Source organism: Odocoileus virginianus, chromosome 14 (assembly GCF_023699985.2).
Source record: "Odocoileus virginianus isolate 20LAN1187 ecotype Illinois chromosome 14, Ovbor_1.2, whole genome shotgun sequence".
Lineage (NCBI taxonomy): Eukaryota > Metazoa > Chordata > Mammalia > Artiodactyla > Cervidae > Odocoileus > Odocoileus virginianus.
The window spans coordinates 8,934,876-8,954,479 of record NC_069687.1 but is presented as its reverse complement, the minus strand read 5'-3'; the positions used below and the strand labels follow the sequence as shown (position 1 = coordinate 8,954,479).

Here is a 19,604-nt window from a genome sequence, read left to right as displayed (position 1 = left end):
TTGCCTCGCCAGCACCGCGGGCGTCTACCAACGCCCCGCCCTCCCCGCGCCCCCTTCTTCCTCCTCAGCCTCCAGCCTTGGCGTTCTACGTGGCGCCGCGGACTGCGCATGCTCAGTCCACGGGACACAAGCGCGCTCCCGCGCGCGGGGGGGCCGGCGGGGCGGGGCGGGGCGGGGCTGGGCGGGCGCGGTGACGCCACTGCGCAGCCGCGGGTGGGCGGGACCTTGCCACGTCGGCGCGCGCCGGCCGCGCCCCCTCTCGGCGGCCGCGGTCAGTCAGCCTGTGCGCGGCCCCGGAGCGCTACGCGCGCGCCTGTTGCTCCCGGCGTCGACGCTCGCGCGCTTCCCTCCCAACAGCCCGAGCCCGCCGCCGCCGTCCGTGTCCGTCTGAAACCGGCTTCGCACCATGTCTTCGCCTCCCGAGGGGAAGCTGGAGACGAAAGCTGGACACCCGCCCGCCGGTACGGACGCGTTCCCACTTTCTCTCCTCTCGCGGGTCCAGAGGGCGGGCTCGAACCCGCGGGCGCGGGGCGCGGGACGCGCGGGGCGCCGGGCGGGGAGGCAGCGACCCGCCCCGGGATGGGTCGGCTCGTGCGGTCTGAGGTAGACTCAGCCCCGCACGGGCGACACCTGTTTTCTTTACGCGAAAACATCGCAAGTCCGTGGGAGTTGCGTGCAGATTAGACTGACTTGAAAGAACCCCAGCTGAACAATGTGTCCCCAAAAGTTTGGGCTGTGAATGCTTCCTTAGAATGCACAGATGCTTTAGAAAAGAAAACGAGGAGCCAAAAGAGTGACAAATCACAGAGTTCTCAGCGCCCTGGCAATGATTAATTGTAGGCTGACAGCATTACAAAAAAGAACCAAAGGAGTGGAAATCTTTTTTTTCGTTAACCACTCAATATGACTTTTTCCCCTCCCTCCAGTTTCTTTCGCATTCTGCTTTTCCTTAAAAGTGGTTTGATTTTGTGTGTGTTGGGTTTTTTTTTTTTTTTTTTTTTTGCTTTTAGCTTCTGTAAATCCGAAACTTCTGAGGCAAGGAAGTTAAATGCTGGAGTCTTTTTTTTCTTCGAAATTGGGACTCTGAGCAGCCTTTATTTTCATATCGTCTCCTCCCCCTTTTGAGCACAGTTCCTGTTTGCTCTTTCGAATCTGCCCAAACTAGTCGATTGCTTTTTTCACCTCTCCCTTGAAATGACCATCAGTCCATATGGAAGGGCACTGGGAGGGAATTAGAGGTGACTGACCCCCAGTCTCGTAAGCCTGTGGGGTTTTTAGGGTCTTCATTCCACACATTAGTGAAGAGTATCAACTCAGTCTGCTAGTAACAGAGGCTTGAGCCAAACATGGCTGCTTTCTGTGGAACATTTATGCCATCTTCTTGTTGAAGGAAAGATTTCCCCAATTTCTGCCTGCCGCCCCCACCATAGGGCGCTAATTCTTTGTCTCCACACAGTGACTAGAGCAGTTCCTTAGCATATGTTGCATTCCAGAGTAGGTCATACTTTTCATTAGTGAAATAAGCTCTCAACAGCAGGACAGGCACCAGGAAAGAAAAATGGCTAACTGATGCATGTGGGGTGTGAGAGGTGTGGAGAAAACAGTTCCACTCTAATGGAAAGTAGATTTTGGGGGGCTTCTGTGTTGAATCAGTTTTAAGTTAAAAAAGAATGTCAAAGCACTTCCTTTCATGATGACTCTGGCCTGTAAGTCCTACCACTGGGGGTTCATGCCCAGCTGCCTAATGACCTGGGCCGCTGGGCAGGAGGTAACACCTTTGTTTACACTGGTGACCCTCAGCCGCAGTCTGCCTGGGGCTCCCCCCTGTCCCCAGGGAGTGAGGAGCAGTAGAATGTACGTGTTGGGATGATACCAAAGCAAAGTGGCAGTAATTAAATTGCATATAGAGACAGCCATATGGAGATCTTTAAGACTGGAGGAATAAACTGTCGATATTAACTCCCTGGGAGAAATTTCATGAAGGACTCTGAGTTTTCTCTGAATTGTAAACAGCTAGGCTGTGTGAATCACGAATTAAGTATTTATGTTCAAGGAGAAGGGAGCCAGTGTATTTGTGCTGGCATAGCAGTGAACTTGAGTTCTAAGTTTGAGGCTGGTCACTTCTCTAGGGCTCAGTTTTCCTAATTCATGAAATGGGAGGTTTGTTCCAGATGGTCCCTGAGGAAGTAGTAGGGCAGGGCTGCCTTTGTGCTCTTAATGTCACCATCTATAGGATTGGAGCCCACAGACAGTTAATGCCACAGTTAAACAACTCCAGTGACTTCAGGCAGTGACTTCTTAAGGCTTTGAGACTTAAGCTCACTCTCAGTCCAGCAGGAGACGCTAAGGAAGCCGTCACTGTCATCCTGCCTTTCGCAAGGATGGTCACACTTGGCCAGAGCTGGAGGAAGGGCCTAGCATCCTGGCCCAGCGGTGCAGGTTAGAAAGAGACCTTTTGTCGGCTGCAGTGTCTTGCCTCTCTGTTAGTACCGCACAGAGACCTCTGTGTGGAAGCCTTCTCTGGCAGAAAGGTCTGGGTGGTCTTGTTTACTCCAGCATGACCAGAGAACAGAACGTTCTGCAGAGTAGATGTTAAAAGGAAAAAAGAGCATCTACTATAATAAAGGGTAATCATCACGGATAGCCCAGAGCCCAGTTCCTAAATCAAAATAACAACCTTGAAACATTGGCAACACTTTCATTAAGTGCTTAAGTTGGATAACAAAATCTTGTGCCTAAGTCTGCGATCGAAAACAATAAAATCCTCCTCCGTGACTCTCTTCATGTTCTTTTGTGTTTTCTCATTATTGCTCTGTGAACCAGGTACGCTTCTCTGCACCCCACAACCTCTACCTGTCTGCCTGTGCCCCTTGCTTCTGGGCCTGGGTCCCGTTGATGAGCAGGGCTTGGCTTGTGATACGTAATAAATAGCTTGTGAGTTTCTCCAGAGCCTCTTAACCGCCTCTCACTTCCTCTCTGGCACGAGAGGCCCACAGCTTCACTCCACTGCTGAGCTCTCTCCATCGTGTCCTCGTGGTGCAGGCGGGACTCTCAGCCAGCTGAGGCAGCAGCAGCATCATGGAAATCGTAACTTATATTTGCCGAGTATTACAGGGTGTGGGGTGCTTCCCAGGTGGCACTAGTGGTAGAGAACCCACCTGCTAGTGAAGGAGACGTAAGAGACGCAGCTTCGATCCCTGGGTCTGGAAGATCCCCTGGAGGAGGGTGTGGCAGCCCACTCCTGTACTCTTGCCTGGTGAATCCCAGGGACGGAGGAGCCTAGCAAGCTATGGTCCAGATGGGTGCAAAGAGTCAGACAGGACTAAGCAACTTAGTATGTGTGCACGCTTAGGGTGTGGGGTGTAGGGGAGAAAAATCACTTTCCCTTTATTCTTCTAGGTTCCTGGCTGAGATCCCCCTTAGGATAAAGAACAGACTAATAAAGAAGAAGCAGTTCAATAACATATATCTCTCCTGTATACATAGGAGATGCTCAAGAAAAATGAGTGACTCCCAAGCCCCACCTTAAATACTAAGGATAAAACATGCCCAGGAGAGGAGGTTCCCCTTGTGGGAGGGAGCCAGGAAATGCCTGGTAAGCCAGGGGAAGGTCGTTATGCAGAGTAGGATTCTCCTGTGACTTAGTCATATTTCTCTTCCTGGTACAGAGAAAAAAAGACACTTAACACTAGGAGATCTCCCTTACGAGTGTAAAAGTTCCCAGCAAGGGTGGGACTTCTCTGTATCCAGCTTTTCCTTGTGTGCTGTTCCTTAATCAACTCAAAATCCTACTTGCCCAAGAGGCAGGTTTTGGGGGTGGCAGCCTACTCCCCCTCACCAGTCAGTTCTAAGCACTTAACACTAACAGTCACCTTGCAGTTGGGATCAAGGGGACGACGCTGTTTTTAAACCTGGCCAAGCTCTCTGGAGTGTTGCCGACACCCCCAAAGACAGTGACTTCAGGGGGTCTCCCCGGAGGGAGGGGGGACTTTGCCTCCTGGAACCTCAGCAGTCCTTCTCAAAGGGGCTCCATTCTTCACCAGATCCTCCTCCCAGGCTGTGAGGTTAATGAGGCTCCTGAAGTGCCTCGGCAGAAGGGGACTGTGTGAATAAATCCAGTCCACCCATTGAGTGCCAGTGGGCGCTGCCTGACATCCTGTGATGTGTGCTGGTGGCTGGGTCCTCTTGTCAAAGTAGCCAAGTCTTCATGATCTGAGAGCTCGCCACTGCTCTCGGCGACCAAATATTTGTGGAGAGATGAGGTGAGACTGCTGCTTCTCTGGGAATTCTTGCAAATAACAGATGAACAGAGTGAGTGAGGTTCTGTTTCATCTTAACAGTAGAACGCTGATCCCCAGCAGAAAGGAGGACTTGGTGACAAGCCACACTGTGACTCACTCCTGCCGGTTTCCATGAGTTTCTGGCAGTGGTGGGAATAACGTCTCTTCGTGACATACATTTTGCTGATCCTGGTCTCCTCCCAGTTGCCAGGGGACGCAAATCATATGTCAGGAAAGTTCTCATAAATCTAATATGTGATGGCTTGAAGTCTTATTAATCTTAAGTGTAGTTTCCTTTCAAGAGTAGACTTTATGTCCCTTCTAGAACTGGGTCAAATGGAAATACAAACACGATTCTATTCATTATAGTGGGAAAAGAGACCACTTTGTTTTTCTTTAGTAACTTCAAAATAATTCAGTTCTCTGTTCTACTGATCATTCAGGATACATTTAGAAGGTTGTGGGTGATACTTCCCCCTGAATTACCTCCCTTTGGAGGTTTCATATTATCCAGGTCACTCTGTTACTAGAAAGGCAAGACTGATTTGGTTTTTATTGTATTAGCCGTGAAATCACAGGTGTGCTAAGCACGACCCCCAGTATCCTCAACCCAGTCACTGATCAGCGCTTGAAGATACAGGACAGAGGTGTCTGCCTTTGCTCCTGCGTGTGTGTGCTCGGTTGCTAAGTCATGGCTGATGTCCAGCTCTTTGCGACCCCATGGACTGTAACCCACCAGTCTCCTGTCTATGGAGTTTCCCAGGCAAGAATACTGGAGGGGGTTGCTATTTCCTCCTTCAGGGGATCTTACCAACCCAGGGATAGAACCCGCATCTCTTATGTCTCCTGCAATGGCAGGCAGGTTCTTTACCACTAATGCCAGCTGGGAAGCCCGCCTTTGCTCCTGAGATGCCAAGAAGAAAAAGGGACCCTTTTAGTCAGTGCATTTTTTTTTTCAAGAGCTTCCAGTTAGGGTGGACCAAGCACTTCTACGACGTGTTTAAGATTTTCCCTCTGTGCTCTGAGACTTTGGCTGACACATGCCTCCTGCTCCTCACTTCTGTGAGTGTCCTATTCATTTCAGAAGATGCCTCAGCACTCTTACTTGGTCTTGTGAATGGCCTTGCCTTCCCAGGTTCACAGACTTTTGTTTGTATAGGGACTATCCACTTTTGTATCAGGTCCTGTATTAGTTACAGTTATATCAGCTATATTATGTATTCACTGTTGTAACAGACAACCCCAAATCACAGTGGCTGAACAAATCAAGGTTGATTTCTCTCCCAGGAGGCCCTCCAACCGGGGGGAAAAAAGTGCAAAGGGCAAGGCCCCTCCTGCCCAGCGTGTGGCCTCCTCGGAGGGGACTGAGTGCACGCCAAGGTGTCGGGGCCTTGAGGTGCTGCCTGCAAGTGACATGTGTCACTGTGTTAGTTTCCTGCGGCTGCTGTAGCAAAGGACAGTAAACTTTGTTTAAAACAGCACCGCTCTATTGTCTTACAGTTCTGGAGGTGAGAAGTCCAAAATGAGTCTCACTGGGCAGACATCAAGGCATTTGCAGGGCTGGTTCATCTGGCGGTTCCCTGGGAGAACCCCATTTCTGCCACTTCTACTTTCCAGACACCCCCATGCTCCTGGGTGCACTGCCCCTTCCTCCACCCACAACAGCTGGTCTAGCCTTCCTCACAGTAGGCACACTGATGCTTCCGTGTCCCTGTCTCACATTTCAGGTCCCCCTTGTGATCACAGTTTGCCCAGCCACGTAATCTAGAATAGCCTTATTTTAAGGTCAACTGATTAACAGCCTAATTCCTCCTTGCCAAGTGTATTCACAGGTGGGGGACTAGAGCGTGGCCAGCTTGGTGGGGAGGGGGACATTACCCTGCCTACCGTGGTCTATTTTCCCCGGAATCGGCCACACCCCAGGTAAATGGCCCCACTCTCACTGCCGGGGAGACTAGGGTTGTGGTCGGTGAACACTGTCGGGTTGTCTGTCCCCGAGAACCTCGAGGCAGGGATCTCACTCTTCCCTGGACTTTCTGAAACCAGCCTCCCTAAACTCAGGGTTTCCCCTGCATCTGCCTCTCCCAGTCCTCAGCTTTGGACCAGTCACTGTCTGGCAGGTCTGGGCCCTGTCACCATACAAGCTGAGCACTGAAGAATTGATGTTTTCAAACTGTGGCCCTGGAGAAGACTCTTGAGAGTCCCTTGGACTGCAAGGAGATCCAGCCAGTCCATCCTAGAGGAAATCAACCCTGAATATTCATTGGAAGGACTGATGCTGAAGCTGAAGCTCCAATACTTTGGCCACCTGATGGGAAGAGCTGACTTCCTGAAAAAGATCCTGATGGAGGCCACGAGTTGAAGCAGCCAACAGAGGGTGAGATGGTTGGATGGCATCACTGACTCGGTGGACATGAGTTGGAGCCCACTCCAGGAGATGGCAGAGGACAGGGGAGCCTGGTGTGCTGCAGCCCATGGTGTCACGGAGGCTCACAGGATAGAGCGACTGAACAATGACCAGACACTCTGGCCTCTGGGTCACAGCCGCCAGGGGATGGAGCCTGCACTGCGTGGAAGACTGGCCGGCCTCTCTAGTCCCAGCCCACACGTGAGGTCTCTGAGCCGCACCCTGCCTCTGGAGAGTGAGTGAGCTTCCTCTGTGTCACTTAAGGGCCTTCCCTCCCTAACGCATTTCGCCTCTAAGTGGAGAATGGCAGTTTACCTTCTTTCATCCTCTGTTTTCTCAGAGAGAAAACCATCAGGGGTGCAAGTTCAGCAGTGTATCAGGGACTCATTTTTTCAGGCAAGCATCCCTTTCACCCATTGCAGAAAGCCCCTGTGGGGACTGAACGTGGCCGTGGGGGGTGGGGAGCTCCAGGGGCCCCCCCAACTCAGAGCCGCTGCCCCTCTTTCTCTCACTCCTTGCGGCTCCCCCTGGCTCGGGACGCCAGCCTCCCCGGATAGGCATGGCTTCTTTGTTGGCCATGGAGACCCCTCTCCCGGTGGGGCACTTCCTCTTAATGGAGAATGACCGCCTCCCTCTGCCTTGGTCCCACCCACTGTCCTCATCCCAGGGCCGTCCAATCTGGTGCCCACTTCGCTTTCTGGCCACAGCGCTGCTCTACCTGGGAGGATTTCATTCACCCCTCATCTGCAGCTCTGGGCGTCTCTGTTTTGCTTTCCTTTTTTTCTCACGGGAACAATTCTCAGAGCCTTTCTTGGCTTCTTTTGGGTGGGTTTGCTTTCCTTTGAATCAGATTTCAATAGCTCTTCCCAGCAAGAACAAAGGGAAGCCTCTGCTGCCCCACTGGCCCCCAGGGCTGGCCCCTCCCTGGCTCCGGGCGCTCTCCTGTCTCAAGCCCACTGGGGACACCCTTCTCGTTCCCCTGCTCGACCTGCAGCTGTGGGTCTTCCTAGCCTGCTGTTGAGAGTATGGAGCAGTCTGTTGGGAACCCTTTCACAGCCAGGCACCCCAGCACCTCAGGGGCTGCCAGGCCCCAGGGTGGTATCTTCATCAGTTGCTTCCCTCCCTGACATAAAGTCCGAGCTAAAGGCTGTTTCCTCCGCCCACGTTGCTTTTTTTTGTGGGCAGGAAAACCTACTTCACAGAGAGCTCTCCACATCAAACACTGCCTTCCTGGGCCTAGAACCTGCCTGGAGGCATCTCTCTGAGGAGCACTGATGCTCTGTTTCCTGGAACATTGAAGCAGGAAAAGGCCTGTGGGGTGAGATTAAGGGCGCTGGCTGCAGGGGTCAGAAGTTTGCTCACTGTGGCCTCCCCTCCTCGTGGGGGTGGGGGTGTGGTCTACACCATAGGGTTAGGGTGAAGTGGGTGAGGTGGTAACTGGCCAGTGGTTAGAACAGGGCCTGGCACATGGTGCCATCCAGTGGGAAGGGTTATCCAAGGTCCTCGACTCTCCAAAAGCTTCCTTAGATAGTGAGGGGCTGAGGACAGTCCTGGAAGTGGTCAGCTGCCAGGCGGTGGAGTCCCTCACCATGGAGGGCGTGTGGCTCACTCACCAATCCGGTGCTCAGATCCTGCCACCCCCACTTTACACAGAGGAAACAGTGGGGAGGAGGTGATAAACCACCAAGGACTCGGACACAGAGGGCTCTCTGAGTGCTGGGTGCTAAGTGTTAAAAGCTGTTTAATGACAAACCCAGACAGCATATTAAAAAGCAGAGACATTACTTTGCCAACAAAGGTCCGTCTCGTTAAAACTATGGTTTTTCCAGTGGTCATGTATGGGTGTGAGCGTTGGACCATAAAGAAGGCTGAATGCTGAAGAACTGATGCTTTTGAACTGTGGTGTTGGAGAAGACTCTTGAGAGTCTCTTGGACTGCAAGATCAAGCCAGTCAGTCCTAAAGGACATCAGTCCTGGAATATTCATTGGAAGGACTGATGTTGAAGCTGAAGCTCCAATATTTTGGCCACCTGATGCGAAGAACTGACTCCTTAGAAAAGACCTTGATGCTGGAAAAGATTGAAGGCAGGAAGAGAAGGGGATGACAGAGGATGAGATGGTTGGATGGCATCACCAACTGGATTGACACGAGTTTGAGCAAGCTCATGGAGTTGGTGATGGACAGGGAACCCTGGTGTGCTGCAGTCCATGGGATTGCAAAGAGTCAGACACGACTGAGTGACTTTACTGAGTGAGAGTGGCTAGGAGGTGAGCATCTGTGGGAGCCAGGCCCTGATGGGGTTGTTCCAGGTGGGCTCCCTCTTCAGTCCTCAGCATTGCCACCCTTTCTTCACAGATGGGACCCTGAGGCAGAGTGCCGGCAGCCTGCCGGGACACACACAGACACACACACACATGTAGAGCTAGGACTTGAACCTGGGGATCTGGCTCCCAGAATCCATGCCTTAACTTTGGCTCAGGACTTCTACCAAGAGGAAGCTTGTTAGTCTTTACATTTGAAGCTCATATTTGAATAACAACCATCACAACAAAAATCTGTTTTGTTTTTTACTACTCACAAAAATACTTGCATTTGCAAATAATTCTGCAAAGATTTCTGCAGAAGTAACTCTCCCTTTGTATTTCTGACTGATGAAGAGTCCTAGTGACAATGATAAAACCATCGATAAATATGTGCTGTCATATATTTTGGCAGTTGTGCAAGTTAAAATGAATCTGTCTTAGCCTTGAGTTATTATTATTATTGCCACTTTATTGCAGCATTAATCACCACCCATACTGTGAGAGATTGATGAAGCTAATTGTTTTTATAAACTAGATTAAATGAAGTGCTGATGTGGAGGTGTGAGTCTGGGAGTGTGTGCTTACTTCAGGAGAGGAGTGGACGGGCTCCCTGTGAGCTTCCCAAGGCTTGATTATTTTGAACATCACCTTGACATTCATCATCTGTTCTTTTGTAGTGAGCTGCACACCCTTTTTTTACTTTTAGCCACAGTTGATAGAATACACCTGGGACTTACAGTGTCAAGGTGTTTTGTCTGCCAAGCAGAAGTGATTCAGAGATTATTTTTAAATGGGCATCTCTATTAGTTTGTGCAGACTGCTATAACAAAGTAAATAGCATAGACTGGGTGATTCCATCAACAGAAATTTATTTTCTCACAGTTGTGGAGGCCAGGAGTCCATGATCAAGGTGCCAGTAGGTGCAGTTTCTCCGGAGGCGTCCCCTCGACTTGCAGATGGCCACCTTCCCTCTGTGTCCTCGTGTAGCCTTTCCTCTCTGCACGTGCGCCTGTGGTGTCTCTTCCTCCTCTGATAAGACCAGTCCTATCAGATTAGGGCCACCCTGTGTGTGTGTGAGTGTGTGTGAGAGAGTGAGTGTAAAGTCTCTTAGTCATATCTGACTGTCCACAACCCCATGGACTGTAGCCTGCCAGGCTCCTCTGTCCATGGGATTCTCCAGGCAAGAATACTGGAGTGGGTTGCCATTCCCCTCTCCAGGGGATCGTCCCAACCCAGGGATTGAACCCACGTCCCTTATGTCTCCTGTATTGGCAGGTGGATTCTTTACCACTGCACCAGCCGGGAAGCCCCAGGGCCACCCTCACAGCCTCTTTTTCACTTAATTACTTCTTTTTTTTTAAGCTGCACTAGGTCTTTGTTGCAGCATGCGGGCTTTCTCTAGTTGAGGCTCCTGGGCTTAGTTTTCCCTGCAGCATGTGGGATCTTAGTTCCTGAACCAGGGGTCAAACCCAGATCCCTTTCCTTGAAAGGCAGATTCTTAACCCCTGGACCACCAGGGAAGTCCCCTTAATCACCTCTCTAGAGGCCTGTCTCCACACCCAGTCAGGCCTAAAGTTCCGGAGATCAGGGCTTCAACGTACGAACTTGGGGAGGTCATAGTTCAACTCATAACAGAACCTTTGATTCATTTCTCATGGACATGGGGTAGGGGTAGGATAAATGGGGAAGGAAAATGTTTTTTAAAAAAAAAATTAATGGGATTATTCTTCCAGCCTTATTGTTCAAACAAGAGCATTCATAATCTTACATTTCAAGAGAGTGGGTGAAAAATAATGTAATCGTAGAATTTTCTTTTCAGTCTCCCATTTCTTAAAGTTTGACAGGCTTCATAACCCTGGAAATCTTGAGAAGCGACCTGAAAATGTTATTTTTGTTTTCTTTTTCTTCTTTAAATCTTAGCCCAAAGCGAGGATGATCTCTAGGAACAATATCCATAGAAGAAACTAAATGAAGAACAGTTAGCCTGAGTCTTGGGCCCACGAGAGGCAGGAAGTGACTTGGTGTTTCCTCTTCTGATAAGAACAGCAGTCATGCTGGGCTTCCCTGGAGGCTCAGCTGGTAAAGAATCCACCTGCAGTGCAGGAGACCTGGGTTCCATCCCTGGGTAGGAAGATTCCCTGGAGAAGGAACGCCTACTCACCCCAGTATTCTGGCCTGGAGAATCCCGTGGACAGAGGAGCCTGGCAGGCTGTAGTCCATGGGGTCGAAAAGAGTTGGACATAACTGAAGCTACTTTCACTCATGTTTAATTAGGCAACCGCCCCCCCCCCCCCCGCCACACACAGCCTCATTAAACCCAAGACGCCACTTACAAGCTGGGCGCTCAGAGGCTAAACCCATGGAGAAAGGTGCAGGAAAGAGTATCTAGCAGCACAGTGGGGTGGTGAGGAAGCTGGTGTGTTTCAGCCTGGCCTCCGGATGGAGAACAGAGTCTCCTTGAGAATTTGTAACTGCAGGTCTGCCTTTACATGGGCAGTCTGTTCAGATTTACACTGTTTGGTCTTTCCTGTCCTGAGAAATCAGATGTAAAAACAGTTTCCTGCTGCCCTAACTCCTGGTTTGACAGAAGCATGCACAGCATCTCTCCAAGGGGTGCTGCCTAGACCACCCCCAGAGGATCCCCACATACAGAGGCTCACTGAAGACATTCCCCCCAAATGAGCCAGATTCAGAAAAGCGAACAGTGAGGGCGAGACTCCTGATAATAAAATAATTACATAGGACTTCCCTGGTGGTACAGTGAATAGGAACCCCCCTGCCAATGCAGGGAACACTGGTTTCATCCCTGGACCAGGAAGATTCCGCATTCTGTGGAGCGACTGAGCCTGTGCCCCGCAACTTCTAAGCTGAGCTCTGGAGCCTGTGAACAGCAGCTCCTGAGCCCGTCCTCCACGTGAGAAGTCACCTCCATGAGAAGCTGGTGAACCACAGCTAGAGAGGTGCACAGCCCCAGCTAGAGAAAGCTTGTGGGCAGCAACAAAGACCCAGGACAACCAAAAACTGAAACTAAAAAAATTAGATATACAACCACAAGACAAGCATGCCTAAAATGGTTAAATATATAAAAGAACCAAAAACATGGGAAACAAGTAAAGTGCTCTCAAATAAAGACCAGATGAATTCGAGGGGGGAAATACTTTAGAAATGAAAGGATAAAATGATTGGAATAAAAAATCAGGATAATTACTCCTACTTCAAAAATTTTCAGGATGAAGTCAGATTTTTGAGAGAATTACTGGACAGGATTGTATTTCTTTCCTAACAAATAGAATATCCCCATGGAAAAGAAGTGGTAGTGGCAGCAGGGAGACCCAAACCCAGACCCGCAGACGTGTCACTAAATACAGTATTTTATTTCTTGTACCTCTGCTTTACCTTCCTCTGAGTGAGTGCCTCTGTGTACCGCTGGCCATGCTGCAGCCATCAGCAGCTCTCTGAATTCTCCCAGGGAAACCGAAAACTAATAAATCTGATGTGTATAAACCTCAAAGTGTCTCACATTCTCCTTCCTGTTTGCAGCATCACAAAGCAGTCCTGAGCTTTCCTAATTCAGCAGGGTCCAACTTAACTTTGGCTTTACCAACTCAAGCGACATGAGTTTGATCAAACTTCAGGAGATAGTGAAGGACAGGGAAGTCTGGCATGCTGTAGTCCATGGGGTCACAGAGAGTCGGACGTGACTTAGCAACTAAACAGCAAGAACAACTTAATTTGAAACACTGGAGGAGGTGGGCTGACCAGCTGGCTGTACTTTGTGATTGGAGCAGGGCTGTGGCAGAACGTGGAGTGGCTGTCCTGTGGCAGGGCAGGGAGAGGGGGTGGCTAGGTTGAGGGGTGGGTAGTGCTGTGTGCCCCATATACGAACCCTGGACAATGAGCTCAGTTAGCAAAGTCTGCTTTCTGTCAAGTGCTGGGAAGCTGCTGTGCACCTCTGTCTTAATCTGTTTGGGCTGCTACAACTGAATACCGTCAACTGGTGGCTGTAAACAATGGACACTCTCACCATTCTGGAGGCTGGAAGTCCAGGGTCAATGCAACAGCAGATTCAGTGTCTGGTGATGTCCTGCTTCCTGGTTCACAGACAGCTGTATTCTCTGTCCTCCTTGGCAGAAAGGGTGAGGGAGCTCTCAGAGTTCTCTTTAGGAGGATGCTAATCCTGTTCATGAGGGCTCCACCCTTATGACCTAAGTGAAAAGAAAGGAAGAAAGTGAAAGTTGCTTACTCATGTCTGACTCTTTGCAACCCCATGGACTGTAGCCCCCCAGGCTCCTCTGTCCTTGGAATTCTCCAGGCAAGAATGCTGGAGTGGGTAACCGTTCTCTTCTCCAGGGGATCTTACCAACTCAGGGATTGAACCAAGGTCTCCTTCAATGAAGGCGAATTCTTTACCATCTGAACCACCAGGGAAGCCTGATGACCTAAGCACCTTCCAAAGGCCTCGCCTCCAAACAGCATCACTTTGGGAGATAGGATTCACAGCTTCTCTTCTCATCTAAACTCCTCCAGCTTAGGACGTGGCTCTTAACCCCTTTCTGGAGATGAAGCATTGAGACTGTGAGCAGCTGACTACTCTGAGACCATGCAGCTGAGGACATGGAGGGACTTGCTGACCCTAAAACACAACCCTGTCAACTGCCATGTGACACTGGCTTTTGGAAATAAGGCCAGCATTTCCAAGCTTTATCCTGTGGAATACAGGAGTCCTAAAGGATGATAACCAGCATTACTGGGGAAGGGGGGACGTTCTGTTTGGCACACTCTGTGTGCCCACATGAAGCTTACAGCACATGCTGAAGGCAGAATATCTGTCTTGAGGAAAGCCACTTAATTTGTTCAAACTAGCTCTTTCCACACTTGCTAGATCCTAGAATCTCCATTTTTGTTGCTGCTTTTTCTCTTGCAAAACAGTATTAACATTAGTTATAAGGAGATACAAATCAAACTATAATAAGACACCACAGCTTCTAGAACAACTATAATTAAAAAGAAACACCATAACAAGTGTTGGTAAGCATGTGGAAAAATTGGAACCCCCACTGGTTGGAGTGTAAAACAGTGCCATGGCTTTGGAAAGCATTTGAAGATCCTTCAAAAGGGTGACTGTGGGATTACTATGTCACTCAACTATTCCACTCTTACATATATACCAAGGAAATAAGGGTATAAGTCCATGTGGCCATACAAAACTTGTACATACACAGTCGTTCATAACTGCTTTATTCCTAGTAGCCAAAATGTGGGAAAAGCGCAACTGACCATCCACAGATGAGTGGATTGTAAAACGTGGTTTGTCCATGCCGTGGAGTATTATTCAGCCATGAAAAGGAATGAAAGGACTTCCCTAGTGGTCCAGTGGTTGGGACTTTACCTTCCAAATACAGGATGTGCGGGTTCCATCCCTGCTTGGGGAACTGGGATCCCACATTTCTCGAGGCCAAAAGGCCAAGATGGAACAAAGACAGTATTGTAACAAATTCAATAAAAACTTTGAAAATGGTCCACATCCAAAAAAAAAAAATCTTTAAAACAAAAAAGGAGTGAAGTACTGACGCGTGCTACAACAGGGACAGACCTTGGAAACGTTATGTAAGAGAAAAGTCTTGTCATCAAAGGCTGTATATTTTATGATTCCATTTATGTCGAGTGTCCAGAATAGGCCAGTGCAGATGACTGGTTGCTAGGAGCTGGGGGAGAGGAGGGATTGGAGAGGGACCTTTGATGGGTTTCTGTTGAGGGCGATCATCCTGTTTGACAATGATTGTGGCCACAGTTGTGCGACTCTGAATATACACAGAGCCACTGAACTGTACACTCTAACTAGGGGGACCGTATCGTATGTGAGTTATATGTCCATAGGCTGTTTTTTAAAAACGAAATTAACTTCTGCCAACCCTAGGGTTTCACAGCACAGTCCGGGAAAGGTCATCACCAGAGCGGGCTCTGTGGCTGTGACACGGCCGATGTCCTGTGTCGCCTGAGGCTGTATCCCCATCAGAGCACCGTTGGCATTTGAGAAAATGTCCCCAGCAGGGATGGAGTGGCCGCTGCGGCATCGCGAAACTGTACAAAACCTAAAAGCAGGCGGCTGCTTTCTCCACGTGGCTTGTACTCTGGCAGCACCGCTGCTCTTACCCACTTGAAAGGAGACCAGACACACGGATGAGCCTTGGAAAGCGTCTGAGTGGCTCCAGAGTACGAGACAGGGCTGAGTGTCCTGTCATACTGAATCTCCCCCAGTAGTACTGGGGCTTCGACGCAGGTTCAGTCCCTGGGTCGGGAGGATCCCCTGGAGAAGGAAATGGCAACCCACTCCAGTATTCTTGCCTGGACAATCCCATGGACAGAAGAGCCTGGCTAGCTACAGTCCACGGGGCTGCAAAGAGTCAGCTGTGACTGAGTGACTCAAGAACGGCAATAATAGCACTATTCTCTGTGATGAATCACTGTCACTGCCAGCTGGTCTGGACCTGGGGCCACGGGACAGCCACACACCTTTGAGTAGCTCCCCTACCATCTGGTGGTTGTGTGTTCACACTGTTCACACCCCTTTGTCTTCATTTCAGTGAAAGCTGGTGGGATGCGAATTGTGCAGAAACACCCGCATTCTGGAGACACCAAAGAAGAGAAGGACAAGGACGACCAGGAGTGGGAGAGCCCCAGGTAGGCAAGTTCTGGATTCACAAGTCACCTTTATTCAGTTAAACATTAACGTTTGTTCTCTGCTGCGTGCTTCCGATAAACCCTGGGCTCCTGGGGCCCTGTGCTGTGAGCTTTTCCCCTCCTGATCAGTGAGGAGAGGGTTCTATCCCCCAGACAGAGGAGAAACAGGACAGCTAGAGCATACCTTCTTCCTTTGCCCCGAACAAATCTAAGTGGATTCATCCGTCTTTGGGCAGAAGCCCTCCACCACCACATTAAAATCACCCACAGACCTTTGAAAATGCCATTCTAGTTGAGTCTCTGGGCTGTCAGGGCAGAGAACCAATGATTTAAACAGTGTTCACAAGTGTTAGGGTTTTGCCAGTTTCAGCCAAACCTTGAATCACCGAGGCCACACCCTGATGAGTGACCAAGTGCCCTTAAACAATGTCTTTGCCCCCAGATCCCTGGGTCCCCGAAAGCTCACCTTCCTGCAACACCACCATCTCTGTTTACACCTGCTTTCCTGGCAGGTTCTGATGTCAAGTTTGGTCCAAGGACCTTGATACAAGCCCATCTCCTCCCACCCGTAACACACATTCAGTGCCCACCTGTCTCTGAGCCGATCCCCAGAAAGAGAAGTGAACAGCAAGCTTTGCACCTTGTCACTCATCACTTAAGTTTTGCACCTTGAAACTCGTCTCTGGCCGAGTCTCAGCCAGAGGGAAAGGGAGTGTGGAGAGCAGCCAGTGCATGTTTGTGCATTTCATTCCAGCAGTCCTGAAGAGCAGGTGGAATGCTCCCCACGTTACACATGGGAGACTGAAGTCCACAGAGGTCAATGCTTGCAACACTGAGCAGGGATGAACCCCACACTTGGGGTTCAGAGCAGGCCAGGCTTCCCAAAGGATAGCTCCTGACAAGAGGCGCCCCCCGAGAAGGACGAGCATGGGTTTGGTGATCCCACATAATCTGCTTACGTAGATGCTGTGCCGTTGGGTATTTTCTGTAAAAGCTTGGGTGTCACTTAGGGCGGTCGCTGGAGGGGAGGACAAAATTGGGGGAGAAGTTTGTGAGTGATTATTGCCCATTTTAAATCATGAGATATCAGCACTAGGAAAGTCAGCTCAAGTTCTGACTTTTTAAAAGAAGAAGGTGGTTTAAAGAAAAGTCTTGAATTTTCTTTCCACTATTTTCACAGATTTGTGTTTGGAACATAACAGCATCAGGAATCTCCTACAGGTCCACGGTCCTGTATTTGAAAACCGTCGGGCCTAATTCATATCAGAATTCAGAAATTCTAATGTTTTGGGAGAGGAAGCAGGTTTTAGCTGAATAAGGCTGTATGTATTTCATATAGTACCTGTTGTGGGGTCTCAACAGGTTGGAATCTGTGTATGATGTTAATACCTGCTGAGATTCATTTTAAAGATTTACAGACTTGGACCAGTTCAGGGTAAGTTTCGCCTGCATAAGAGTTAGAACTTTTGGTGTTGAGAACATTCTTGGACTTGGAACCAAGGATAAAAGCATGTGACCTGTAGCATTCTTCCGCTAGAAACCTGGAATGTCATTTCCCTTCATATCCACTGGTTCCTTAAGAAGGGAGAAAGGATGAGACAGAGCTGTATCTAGGGGGGAAATGGAAACCCTGGGAAATTAATGAAACATGCTTTTCTGCATGAGTTTAAGTGGAATAAGGGACAAATAGCTACTTCTGTGTGTAACACAGTGTCAATACAGTGACAACTGATCATTTCTTAGCATGTTTAGAAATCAAGACAGAACAGCCCATTCGTTTTCTTTCTACTGATTTTTTTTTTCTCATGAGGTGAAATACAGTGTTTATGGAAGATGCACAGTGTAAATAAAGGTGCCAGAGGATGAATGATTACAATAGAAAGGAGGGGAACACCCAGCACCCTAGGTTTTAGCTCTCACCCACCGTGAAGGCTGGTTTGCTCTGGATCCAGGTATTTTGAGTCTGGCTGACTGCAGGGCAGGGTTTGCATATGAGCCAGGGTGTGTTTGTTCCCTGCAGTCAAATTGTTGCGTCGTGTTCCCTGTGGGGGTGATAGCTTTTGTCCTCTGGGCTCTGGCTTCTCTCCTCACTGCTGCAGGTTAAATCCCCCCACGCTGTTGACAAAGGTGGGGGGAAGCCTCTGTCGACGCTGCAGCTATCGGCACATGTTGCCAATACAACTCCTTCCAAACTCTCCGCACCAGACCTGGAACTCTGTGTAATAGCCTACTTCCACCACCACGCAGTCTCCATTTTTCTAGTGGGCTAATTGAATAATTATAGTTAGTAGTGATCACTGATGGTATACAGAGTGCAGTGGACCTAGCCCGGTTCTAACGGGGGCTCTGCCCATGTTGACTCATTTGATCCTTGCAACTACTCTAATCTCATCCCCCTTTGGGAGTTGGCTCTTGATTATTATCCCGATTCCAGATTACTACTCCCACTTCAGTGGCTCAGAGAGGTTAAGTGACTTTTCCAAAGGCATACAGCAAGTGAGTGGCAGAGCCAGCATACCAGACTGGCAGCTGTGTCCAGAGCCCCCTACTCTTAGCCCCTGGGCTATGTGTACCAACTGAGTGCCTGTTTTGTGCTGGGCACTTAGTAAGTGCTTCCCATTGGGTTTAATGTTCACACCACCTAAAAGCTGCCCATTACACAGATGAAGAAACCGAGGCTCAGTAAGCTTATCTGACCCAATCAGTGGTCTGGCCAGGATTCAGCCCTAACTGTCTTAACTTGGAATCCCATGTCCCTAATAGGGTACAGAAACCCTCTGAACTGACGAAATATTTTCAGGATCAATATAGACTGTAAATCCAGAAAAATGAAGAAAGTATTAGTAGCTTAGTCATGTCTGACTCTTTGCAACCCATGGACTATAGCCTGCCAGGCTCCTCTATCCATAGAGTTCTCCAGGCAAGAATGCTGAAGTGGGTGGCCATTCCCTTCTCCAGGGGATTTTCCCAACCCGGGGATCAAACGCAGGTCTCCTGTATTGCAGGTGGATTCATTACCATCTGAGCCACCAGGGAAGCCCTAGATCCCTCTGTAAAATAAACATCCATTCCAGGGTTGCCCGTAACCTTTCCCATATTCCTCAAGCCCACAATCCCACCCATGCAACCTCACCAAAGTAGATGGCCTAATTACAGCTTATAATAAGCTTTCAGGACACTGGGCTGGTTTCCTTACATGTGGAAAGGCCATAGTTATTTCCTGAATTAGTCAGGTATGTAATGTTTTACATTAATTTCTTTGGAAATGCCATGGCATGTGACTTCAAAATTCACATTACCCTCATTCTAAAGTTTTCTATTTTATCATGTTTTGAGCCAAGCATTCTCCAGATATGAAAATAAGTGCATGGTCTCAGATGCCAATTTCCTCCTTGGATCTGCATTTGCAAAACTCTCTGCTTTACTTCCTAGATATTTAAAGCTGGCTTTGCATTTACTGACTCATCTCTGGTGGCTTCCTTTCCCAATCAGAAAATCAAATACTGATTGCAGAGAAAATGAACAACTGGAGCATTAAAGAGGTTGTTGTGTGACCCAAAAAAACCTCAAAGCACTCTTACTTGTACTTTCCTTTTGCAAATCTTTGTGTTATCCTTTGCCCCCTTAATCCTCATTTTTCAGATATTAAAAAGATAATTCCTTATACCACCAAATTGTTTAAAAATGCTATTTGAAAAAAAGAAACCAATAATGTAGCAGAAATTTGAAAATGTTTTCCAAACATTCCCATCAGGCTGAATTCTAGTTACCTGCGGCCCTTTGTATCCAAGAAGAGTAAGAGGCTTCATTGTTGTGGGCTAATACTTTCCTGAGTGGGTGCAAGATTCAATCTCAGAACTGACCCAATCAAGGAAAGCTGATTTTTCTCTCAAAGCCATCTGCTGAGCATATTAAGTGAAAATGTCCAGTTT

The 19,604-nt window shown here is 48.9% G+C and overlaps 1 protein-coding gene and 1 long non-coding RNA gene across 4 annotated transcripts in view; one reads left to right on the top strand and one right to left on the bottom strand.

Moving 5' to 3' along the window:
* The first annotated feature begins 240 nt into the window (after positions 1–240).
* DAP (death associated protein) overlaps positions 241–19,604 on the top strand; it is a 98,448-nt gene continuing 79,084 nt past the window's right edge. The window contains exons 1-2 of one of the 3 annotated variants that reach the window (XM_070476487.1): positions 241–461; positions 15,576–15,672. In XM_070476487.1, coding sequence (XP_070332588.1) covers positions 407–461; positions 15,576–15,672 — 152 coding nt within the window. In that variant the 5' untranslated portion in view covers positions 241–406. The remainder of the gene's footprint in view (positions 462–15,575; positions 15,673–19,604) is intronic. The other 2 variants (XM_070476488.1, XM_020884067.2) reach the window with 2 other exon arrangements.
* LOC139038236 (uncharacterized) lies at positions 9,844–16,899 on the bottom strand. The gene is made up of 3 exons (XR_011491175.1): positions 16,263–16,899; positions 13,016–13,196; positions 9,844–10,054 (listed from the first exon to the last, which is right to left on the bottom strand). It is a non-coding gene; the product is annotated as an uncharacterized lncRNA (long non-coding RNA).